The sequence below is a fragment of the Branchiostoma floridae genome, chromosome 5, assembly GCF_000003815.2.
Source record: "Branchiostoma floridae strain S238N-H82 chromosome 5, Bfl_VNyyK, whole genome shotgun sequence".
NCBI classification, from domain to species: Eukaryota; Metazoa; Chordata; class Leptocardii; order Amphioxiformes; family Branchiostomatidae; genus Branchiostoma; species Branchiostoma floridae.
Window position 1 is genome coordinate 15,208,681 of NC_049983.1, and position 10,936 is coordinate 15,219,616.

The window sequence follows — 10,936 nt, forward strand, 5'->3', positions numbered from 1 at the left end:
GGAAACATTGAATTGGATTGAGTCAGGGTTGTAGCCAGCACCTATCATTCAGTCCTTTGAAGGAATTTTGCAGCTGGGGACTGAAAAAAGTTTTCCCCATTCCGTCCTCTGGGACAGACAAAAATTGATTTATAAAGATATAAAAAAACTGAAACCCATGTGTTCTTCTTCACCAAAACAGATGCCATTGAACATCTTAGTCTACAAGCAAAATTTGCACCTCAAATGCTGGAAATATGTTTCAGAGGGTCTTGATTTAAAAATTTTCTGGGACCCAGACTCCATAGAAATGACGCGCAACACCACGCCATGCCTTCGGCGCTCGATAGGATTCCCATTCAAAATCAAGGGGACTGAAAATGATTTCAGGCTGGCTACAACTCTGGATTGAGTCATGAAAGCGATGCTACCCCTTTCTGAATCCTTTCTGAAAAAGACTCCGAACAGAAACGCTAGCACAGAATTAACTGCTGATATGATGAAAAACATCGGAATGTAAAATATATACATATATATAAAAATGCAAGTTTTTGGTATTGTTACATCAAGCGTGTTTAAAAAAGCAGTTGGTTAAGGTGGGGCCACACCTGCGTATATATTTAAGTCCGTATGAGGCGCGCATTGGAGTATTTGCCTCCATCAGGCTCCACAGGTCGTTGTAAAATAATAGAGTTTGGACAAACGTTAACAGGTAACATTTCAGACAAGTTAGCTGGGCCGCTAACCACACTTCCCGGTCAGCTAACTCATCTGTCATGTTATGTATCTATATTTGTCCAATTTGTACTATTTTTCCCGTGACCTGTGGAGCCTGGTAGAGACTAAGATCGTCATACGCACCTCAAACGGACTTGAATGTATACGCATGTGTGACCCCACCTTTAAGGTGGGTTTACACCTGCGTATATTTTCAAGTGCGCGTGAGTTCCGCATGAAATTTTGTCAATACGCGGCCGAACGCCCAACATTTGGAATTTTTTTGGAATAAATTAAATTGTACGTCGAGCCCATCTGGCGTTTGAATTACGACTTCAGCGTTTTCATTTCGCATGAGATGCGTATGATTGCAACTGAAATGCGCAACAAAATTTTCCGTACTGCGAATAGATTCGTATGGGGTACGTATGTTGGACGTTTTCCGGACGCACACAACGTCTACCGACCGCATGCCTGACGCACCTGGTGCTAACTGCATTCCAAACGCATTTCAGGTGTGTCAGAGGAACAGTTTCTGTTACATATACTTTTGTTTGCGAGCATTGCCAATAGAGTATTTTTGTTGGAGGAACCCTACGTATGCCTTTGTTTACAGGCAGTGCAAGTAGAACATTGACAAGTAAACAGTGAAGAGGTTTTTTTTATTCATTTGCGAAGCAGTAAAGCAGTGACACTGTGCTTTTACAGAAATGTGGGCCATAATTTACCTTAAGAAATTATGTGCACTGTTAAGATTGTGTTTGTTTTCACTTTGTCCTTAATGATTTCCCCTATCATCTTAGTATTTCAACTACTATAAAAATCACACTCATACACACCACAAAACGCATTCAAGATCTTTATCAAACACGTAAATTAAACAATTATGAAACCTTACGCCCTCTTTCAAAGTTGTAATATGGCTCTATATTGCACCTTTATATCATGTGGTTCTACACACACAAAAAAGTGCCATTATCAGCAAATTAAGTCAAATATCTGTTACACAAAATGGCACGTATGTCACACAAATTGACCCAGTGCTTGAGCAGGTTCCTCTACATATTCCCGTCTCTGGAGGCTCTGTTGGGACCAGTGTCCTGCATTCATGGTGTCCTGCAAGTTGTGACCATCTCTCCATGCGCCCCGGTACAAATTCGTCGGTCCTGGCCTGGATCTGACATCATAAACCGGAAGATTCCAAAAAATCCCTATCGACCAGAGGGTTTGTCCATTCTGTCCAGAGCTAATAGAAGACGAATATCACTTTATGGTTGTATGTCCCAAATATTCCGATATACGCAATTCTCTATACAGAAGGCTGTCATTTTGTACACAAGGATTTATCCAAATGGACCTGAAGTGCAAATTCAAATACATAAAGACATGTGACAATCCCTGCATGGCAGAATATAGGTTATCCCATAATACAACTCCTGTATTAGTTAGATAAGCCTTAACTAAAGTTAAGGGGTACAAAGTATGGCATCTACATAACTACAGTGCTATAAGCACTGTAGTTATGTAGATGCCATACTTCTGTACCTCGTACAATTGTTGTGCAATAAAGTTATATACATCTTGAGATGATTTTTTTTTTTGTCTGGAGTCAGATGCACCTTCGTATTTATTCCAAATCTGGAGTGTGCGTCGATCACGCTATCAGTACGCGTAGTATGCGCAAAGCGATCGCAGAACGCTCGGTACTAAATCGTGATCTATGTGTGCATTCGTTATACGGTTGCTCATGGTGCGTTGTGTCTGCGCTGTAAGAACGCTATGTACTCGCATTACCGCGATTTCCGCGTATTACTGCGTGTAAAGCGCAAACATGTAGCGTCTTCATAGCGCAATCGACCGACGTGGGACAACTGTATTGCGCATCCATAACGTTTTGGGCACCAAACTGCGTACGAATGATAGTTTTGTGCATGTCCAAAACTATCAGACGAACTGGGCGTATATTTTCGTTTGCCTGCGTACGTGAAACTTTCTAAAGACGATTCAGATGCGATAGAGGTGCGACTTGTGCGTGCGGCCGCGTATTGAAGAAATTAGTCAAAATGTCGAAAAATGTCAAAACGGAACTCATGCGGCATGAAATGATACGCAGGTGTAAACCCACCTTTACACGACCAATAGAACATCCTTGCGTATACACTGCGTATACCTTGCTTCCCAGCAAAGCTTGCGCCGAGTGGATCACGTGACGTCGCTTGTAAGTCGGTGATAAACTTTCAGCCAATCAGCGACCTGTAATGAGACCGGACCACAACCGTGCCTTCGCCCTATATCATCTTCACTCGAGGTCAGATCCGGATTCACACTAATTTTCTTATGCCGATATACATTCAATGTGAAGTAGTGTATTTGGGAATAATTTTGCGCTATTTTCATTAAAAAGTTTAGAGAAAAATATACAAGCTGAAGTTACATGATTCATGAAGGGACCAATTATCGATCTATAAAAGGCGCTTTTGCAGTACGGACAGGAACAAAGGAGTGGTTACAAATCTAGGCGACCATGTGTGAATGGATGGCGCCGGGTCTTTGCCCCAAGGAAAAGGTCGTTAAGAAAAGAAGACGATTAGATTATGTGAGCTGACCAGAAACAAAAAGAGACTCAGTTGCTAAATACCCATGACATGACGTTTCTGTGGTATATCAGGAAAGGTTAACATACAAGCTAACAAATACACAAACAAACAAACAAAGAGGCTGATCGAAATCGTCTGCTGAGTGAGAAGATTGAAAGGGTGTCTTTCAAAGTCTTGTCACCTTGGTTACAGGCTCGAATTTTATTCCCTTTTTGAAGACAACTGCTCACGGCTAGAGCCCTGTATCTGTGATATTAAAACAAAGATTTCCTGCGGCATAAAACATGAACAAAGGCGTCACGGCGTGGATGGCGACAACAAAAGTGGATGATTTGCTTTTTTGACAGAGAAAGGGGTGTTTCTATTTTACAGGGACACCAAAAATTAACAGTCTGCATGCGGGTGGGACACTCAACTGTTTCACAAGTGTTACACAAGTTTCCAGTAGTAGAAGAAGTAGCAGTGACAGTAGTAGTAGTAGATATAGTAATAGTAGTAGTAGCAGTAGTAGTAGTGCCTGTAGCAGTAGAGGTAGTAGTACTAGGCGCGATAGTAATTGTAGCTGTACTTAGCAGTAGTATCATTAGGGTCAGAATTATTTTCCTTGCGTAGTACATGTTTATTGACAATACCTACATTGTTTAGTGAAAGAAAAAAACAACACATCGGGTATTCTACTGAATAAAAACAACGATCATGCATCTATTGAAAAACAACAACAACAAAAATGTAAATGAAAACAACAAAAACTGTAACCCCAATCCGGGGCATAATAGGTGAGAAATGGAGCAGAAGTAAAAGTTAAGAGGGACAACCTGGTGACATCTATCACCTATAAACTATAGCTATTGTTGTATGTATGACAGAAAAGTGGGCGTTGTAGCAAGTATCGCCTGTTTCTTTCATAAGTAACTGTTGAAAACTGGACGAGTCAGTCTGCCACTGCACTCCGTCGCCTGCACTTCGTCTGGTGAGTACTGTTTTATATAAGTCATAAGCTGGTATTGAAATGTTTGCTGAAGCCTTGGATAAGCTAAGGGTACCCTAGGATATTCATTGGCGACAACCGAGATCCTCATGAACTAGTATCTTGGCAACGTGTTTGTAACTTGAAGCCTGTTCATAACTTGACTAAGGTAAGTTAGGGAAAACTACTGCGGCGTATTTGTGGGTACAGGCTTTGGTATAAACTAATGATGTCGTAGTGGTGTGTTTTCTCAAATTTTACAAGGAGAAAGGATACGGGTATGCTTGGACGATTCGCTGACGAACTTTAGTTATCCTGAAATACTTAATGTCGGATGGGAAGTGAGAATTACTGGCCAGTCTTATTTTCATTCAGTTGACAGAAAAAGGGGGCGTTGTCGGCACATGGCACTGAAATCCGTTCTACAGTAAATGGGGACCTGCAGCTAGCTTAACTTCGGTTTCCAAGTTTTCTGGAACATCGAAGCATGTCTTGAAATTTTTATCAAGTCTCCGAGTTTGTCGCCATCTAAACTGGGAACACACCGCGTTGTCTACATAACGTTAAATTTTACATGGGCGTCTATGGTGAAACATACTTTTCCATGCGTCGGACGGACATTGTGAAATGCGAGTATGTGTGGAGCAAATTGTATCTTATCCAATGGGCATTCTAGCAACTTTCACACGTATCAATCCGTATTCTCAAAAGTCTCCTGACAGGGTACAGGTGACTTGGACTGCTACAAAACAACAACACGTACAGTTTGATCGTTGTGTGGGCTATAGTCTTTGAGTACGGTAGGATTGGGCTCGAATTCGGATCTATTTCATGTATATGTGTCAGTATTGACATGACAATGGTAAAATATCATAACTGATACCAGCCCTTAAGATTTTGCTATGGCTAAACAGTCCGATAATGACTGCCACATAGTTGCAAAGTTCTTTTCTCCGGATCCGCCTTTCTTCTGCGCTGTGCATCAGTCTGGCTTCTACTGATTTTGAAACTTAGCTGTCCGACAGTGCTTGTCCGGATTGATCTGTCATTTCAGGATTGGTAATAGTCAACTAGTCACCCTGTTTTTAGAGAAACTCACGTAACATCCAACCTGGCAACAGGTACGTTTCAAACTTTTTCTCGGCATCTTTTAGCACTGCATGTCCGCCTATCATGCTTTCTAGCACACTGCTCTGTTCGGGGAGAAAATACTCTGGGATAGGCATAGGCATGTAACACTCAAGGGTATGAATGTGACCTTTCAATTTTGTAGAAAAACTCAAGGAATATGCGATGGTGTGAAATAGCTTAGAATGTGCGAATGGAGAATTTTGGAAGCGTTGATCATATGATGATAATCATCATGAAACAGCAATACTAAACATGGTGCCTTGAGGCGAAACGCCACCTTTTGGCATCTGTAATGTGCGTCATTGCTCTAGTTGCTCACTGTCCGTTTAACGGTGTGCTACAACGCCCCCGGTCACTGTCAATCATAAGTCTGTCGGCTCCATTTTATTTACATATTTGCGCAATTATGAATTTTCTTCACCATTCATAATTCATATTTCCAAAATAATTACAATAACTCTTTCCTCAACTCTCAAGTCACATTGTATTAACGCTAGTTCACCTTTATCCGCGGGCTACCCTATATCCGTTGTATTTGATAACATGGTATCTAGGGATATCAAGTCGATAGACTGCAATATTTTGAAAAGATTGAAATTTGAAACCACCATCCGTCGACCGTTGTGAGTCAAACCACTGAATCAGATTCAAACAACAGCCGATTGATGTTCGTTAGGCGTGTGGCCCACGGCGTGTCTACAGGCCATCTACTCCTTGTCATGCTTTTTGGACAGACCGGAAAGACAGGCATAAGTAGCATAACTGTCTGTAACAACGCCCATTTCCTGTCAATCATAAATCTGTCCGCTCCACCTTTTATATATTTGCGTGAATTTATGAAGCAAACATGTGATTTAATGATTCATATTTCGAAAGTAACTCTTCCTATCTTTCTCATCGTAGTAATGTTGGTCTATGTTGCGATTTTCAGTTGTTTTTTTATTCATGAAATTCAAATAAGACTCATAAGGACTTTAAACAATGTAAATTGTATCTCTGTTATATACATGTACTTTGTCTGACCATTGCCTCTTCCCTCATGATCTCAATGAAAAGCAGGCCGATCTGAGCTTTCATGAATAAACAAGGTTCAAACAAACAGGCATAAAGGTCACATTTAAGCCGCTTGGTCTTTGTTCCGCGAGACCGAGGGGCACAAGGTGTGTAGACTCTCTGCTTGTCACGCTTCTTTGGACAGACCGGAAAGACAGGCCTAGGCAGCATAGATTGACGATCAATTTTTTTTTTCTTCGTCAGCAAATCTAGCACGGTCTCCTGTCCTGAAATGCGCACCATGAGCTGGACCCTGCTGCTCCTGGCGGTTCTCGCCTGTACTGCAGCTGAAGACATCGGCGACACCGATGTGAACAACGCTGATGCAATGGTTTGTTTCTCATTCACTAGATTAGATTAGATTGAATAGATTTACTTTGCTTTACTTAAATGTTTCCTTCCGCTTGTAGTGGTCTTGCTGGAAGTTTTCCTGTATGGGCATGGAAATATATGCAGAACAAAAATGAGTGTTCTTTTGTGCATATAGTTCTCAAATATCAAATACTTAATAAGTTATGTCCCCAGACTGAATGTAACATGTCTTGGTTCAGTATGTACTGGGTCATCTTGGAAATTAACTTGTATACGATGAAGTGCGCGGCTACCCAATTGTCTTTAGATATAAAAGGATGAATAACGTTACATTCATTCATTCATTCATTCTCCATCGACATTTACGATTTCGATACATTTTTTCTCAATATCTACAGGAAGATGCGTCATCCGGAAAACTGTCGCTTCTGGAGAGGCTGACTGAGATGGTAAGTACTCTACGTCTTAAGACAAATAGTTTCTTAAGACAAATGTCGAGGGACACTGCAGGTGAAGCGTAAAGTAACGCTAGGTCACAGCATATTTAAAGACGGCGGTTCAAACTGCAGTACAATTGCAAAATGCAATTTGAAACCACCGTCCGTGACTTGATATCCTTAAATATCCTGTTTTTAAATACAACTAAAGTAGGTTAACCCGTGGATAAAGGTGAACTAACATTATCGGTGAAACAGAGTAATTGTAATATTCGTGTTCAATATGTTTATTCTGCGTTTAAATGGTTTTAAAAGTGTCATTTTCAATTGACAAAACAAAATGTTACGAACATGAGTCTGGAATCAAAATGTTAATTAACGTTCTCGGAAGCTCATTTGAAAATTTCACGATCACCACAGATATCCGTGGCCTTGTAACAAATGCTGACAAAGGCTGCTCTAAAACACACCTAAATGTTATATTTTCTTTCGTTTTTTTTCACATTTCCGCATCTCCATCCAGGTCGACGACATTGACGAAATGAGTGAGAAATACCGCCGTGGATACAAGGGATACCACCCTTCGTTTAGAGGAGGTATGGAAACAGACATTGTAACGTTTTGGTGTAAAACAGACTAACAACAGAAAAATGAAAACAAGGATGAAAATACCTTAATGATGATTTATTAGAATAGGAACTGCCAAATCAGCATAAGACAATATTACCCTAGTTTCGCAAGTCTGTAAAACATGTTCCAAACCATGTCCCATAGATACTTGGATACTTAAGTCTGTCCATTAGGAAGCATACATCAATTTGGAAGTAACCAATGTTTCAGGTGTTTATTTTTGATTCCTTCATAGTGCTAGAGAACATTAGGTATCTGGTCTACAAATATATTCTTACATATAGATAAAGATTATAATATAGATATAGATGTGGACCTGTATTTGAAAGTCTTCTTCACGGCTTTTATTTTTGGTCCCTTCATACTTATAGTGCTAAGGGGCACCAAGTATCTGGTCTTCAAGTATGAGCGGAACTACGACACGGCCAAGGAAGTCTGTCACGGCTTCGGCGGGATCCTGGCCGACCTGAAGACCGAGGCCGTGCACAACTTCGTGGAGGGGCTGGTCCGCAAGGCCGACCCGAAGAAGAGTTACTGGATCGGACTGAACGACATGGCGGTACGACTTCGGCGCTCGTACACACGCAAGCACGCACACACGCGCGAGAACATGTTTATACACGCATTAAAACACACACAAACATGCACACAAACAAACATAACACTTAGTTAAGCACGTACATACAAACACATAAAGCAAACACACATACACAGACAAACACATGCACACACACACACGCGCGCACACACACACACACACACACACACACACACACACGCACACACACACACACACACAAAGACAAAAGAGAAGCACACAACACGAAAATAAACATATATATATATATATACACACACACAAAGACACGCTGGCACACACACACACGCGCGCGCGCGCACGCATATACACAGGTGCGTGCACACGCAAAACACTTCTGAGTATAGACACACATACATTCAAACGCACACGCATGTACACGAACGCTCAAACACACATTATCATGATGACAAGCATACTAAGATCTCTTCTTTGACACCAATTAAGAAAGAGAAGTTTCCATGCTTTAATTTCCTTATAGACTACTGTATTCCATGATCGATGAAACCTTTGTCAGACAACGATATTGTTTCAATCCTACCTTTATCCAGACCGAAGATGCGTTTGTGTGGTCTGACGGCACTCCCGTGAACACCTGCGGCTACACCAACTGGGCTCCCGGGCAGCCGGACAACTTCTTCTGGAGCCAGGACTGCGGAAGGCTCTGGGATTTCGCCAACTTCAAGTGGGACGACGAGAACTGTGCTAGCAAGCACCACTTCGTCTGCCAGATCGGTCAGTACATGTAAAGTAGCTAGCTCGAGTCTTTTTGAAGTTTACAAATCAGAGGGTTCGTGCGGTGTAACTGCGGGGTGTTTGGCCCAGATGCCACAGGTTCTTAGCCTTGTATCAGCCTGGTATCCAGCCACATTATAGCTCCCGAGTCTCTTCTGTCCTCTCCGCAAATATTCCTCTCCGCAAATATTTGCGGATCGAGAGGACAGAAGAGATTTGGGAGCTACATGTATAATGCGACTGGATACCAGACTAAGAGGTTCTGGGTTCAAATCCTATGAAATCCTTATCTGGTGCTTTCCCTATTAACACACGTACACCAGTTTTGCTCACCTAGAAACAGATTGCTGAAGACCTGACTGATAGATCTGCTTGCACCGGGAAGTTCTTCTACTCTCTTTGAAGTGGTGTCTTGGGTTCTTTAACACGACATGGCTCTCCTCAAACATGGAACCTCAGAGTTTACGCCTCACGCCTACCGAAGCTATAGGTTTTCATTTTCAGTCTGTTAGTGGAGCAGATAATGGTGAAGTATTCACACAAACGGATGTTAGTTCTGATTTTGTTTTTTTTACGTTATTAAGCAGTTATAATTATTCTGTTTTCCTTTCCATCTGCAGGTCCCGGACCCCGATGCGGAGGTAAGATTACCCTCACTTCAACTTCTCTCTACTACCCCTTTCAAGCATGCACATATCCGTCTTTTGCCTACTGACCTTCTCCAGACTATGGTTACTATGGTTACCATGGTTACTATTGCCGTAAGCAAGTCAAACCTGTCGGGTCTACGCACCACGTGCTATGAGTGAGTGAGTGAGTGAATGAATGAGTGGGTGAAAGAGTGAGCGAGTGAGTAAGTGAGTGAGTGAGTGAAACCTTTTGATTTTATTCTCTAAGTTATTCTCTGTTGAAGGGATGTACATATAACGTGTTCCTGTATTATCTCCATGAGATGTGAAAGTGCCATTTAAGGTTTCTCTCTCTCTCTCTTTGTGTGTGTGTGTGTGTGACACTGTATACTTTTGTCTGTCAATCTTTCACTCTCTCTCTAGCCCTGTTTGTGTTTCCGCATATTTGCAGTAACTTTTCCTTTAGAACCTCTAGATGGATTATGACAGATATTTGGAATGTGCATAGAGGTCGGGAAGGTCAAGGTCAAGGTCTATTCTGCTACCCTCCCCAGTGTCTGACCTTGTTGTTTTCTGTAGGAATGTACCAATAAAACGTTTCTTTATCCTCTGTTGTAGGGATGGACGGGTGAACGGATTGCGCCGACCGGTTGTATGCTGTCTGATGCCAGCTGATTTTAACGACTAAGTAATGATAATGGGTCGATAGTTTAGAGAAATCTGGGGAGTAGCTATACGGTGTGGTAAACTGACAATAACCTTAATGCTAAATACTACATATACTCTAATGCGTAAATAACAATTCATTTGAATTAGTGCCCATCAATTTAACACAGTGCTGCTATCTATAACATCTTACACCTTTTGGCAATTCTTTTTTTATACAGAAAACACCTAATTTTTCTAAGATAAATGGTTTGACAACAGATAGAATGTTTTACTGGTATGTAGCGAAACTACTTTAGGGCGAACTAACGCAAATTTAGACTTTCGCCTTTGATGGAGAGATGAAATTGATCATTTGTTAGAGGTCTTTCTGTACTGCTTTTTTTTACATACGAGTATGGTGACAAATTAAAGTGGGTGAAAAGCAAAATGCCGTTGTTTTGTGTATTCACTGTATTGTATATCGTATTTCGGTATGTTTTATG

At 41.3% G+C, this 10,936-nt stretch overlaps 1 protein-coding gene across 2 annotated transcripts; it reads left to right on the plus strand.

The window, feature by feature from the left end:
- Positions 1 to 4,159: 4,159 nt before the first annotated feature.
- LOC118416631 (C-type lectin lectoxin-Lio2-like) lies at positions 4,160 to 10,881 on the plus strand. Of its 2 annotated transcripts, none has more exons than XM_035821790.1 (8): positions 4,160 to 4,263; positions 6,649 to 6,775; positions 7,155 to 7,205; positions 7,717 to 7,789; positions 8,195 to 8,382; positions 8,973 to 9,156; positions 9,777 to 9,797; positions 10,404 to 10,881. In XM_035821790.1, the coding sequence occupies exons 2-8, from the start codon at positions 6,677 to 6,679 to the stop codon at positions 10,415 to 10,417; spliced, it is 630 nt and encodes a 209-aa protein (XP_035677683.1). In that variant the 5' UTR covers positions 4,160 to 4,263; positions 6,649 to 6,676; the 3' UTR covers positions 10,418 to 10,881. The 2 variants fall into 2 exon arrangements, with proteins under 2 accessions (XP_035677683.1, XP_035677684.1); XM_035821791.1 differs by lacking the exon at positions 4,160 to 4,263 and adding an exon at positions 4,405 to 4,429.
- The last annotated feature ends 55 nt before the right edge of the window (positions 10,882 to 10,936 follow it).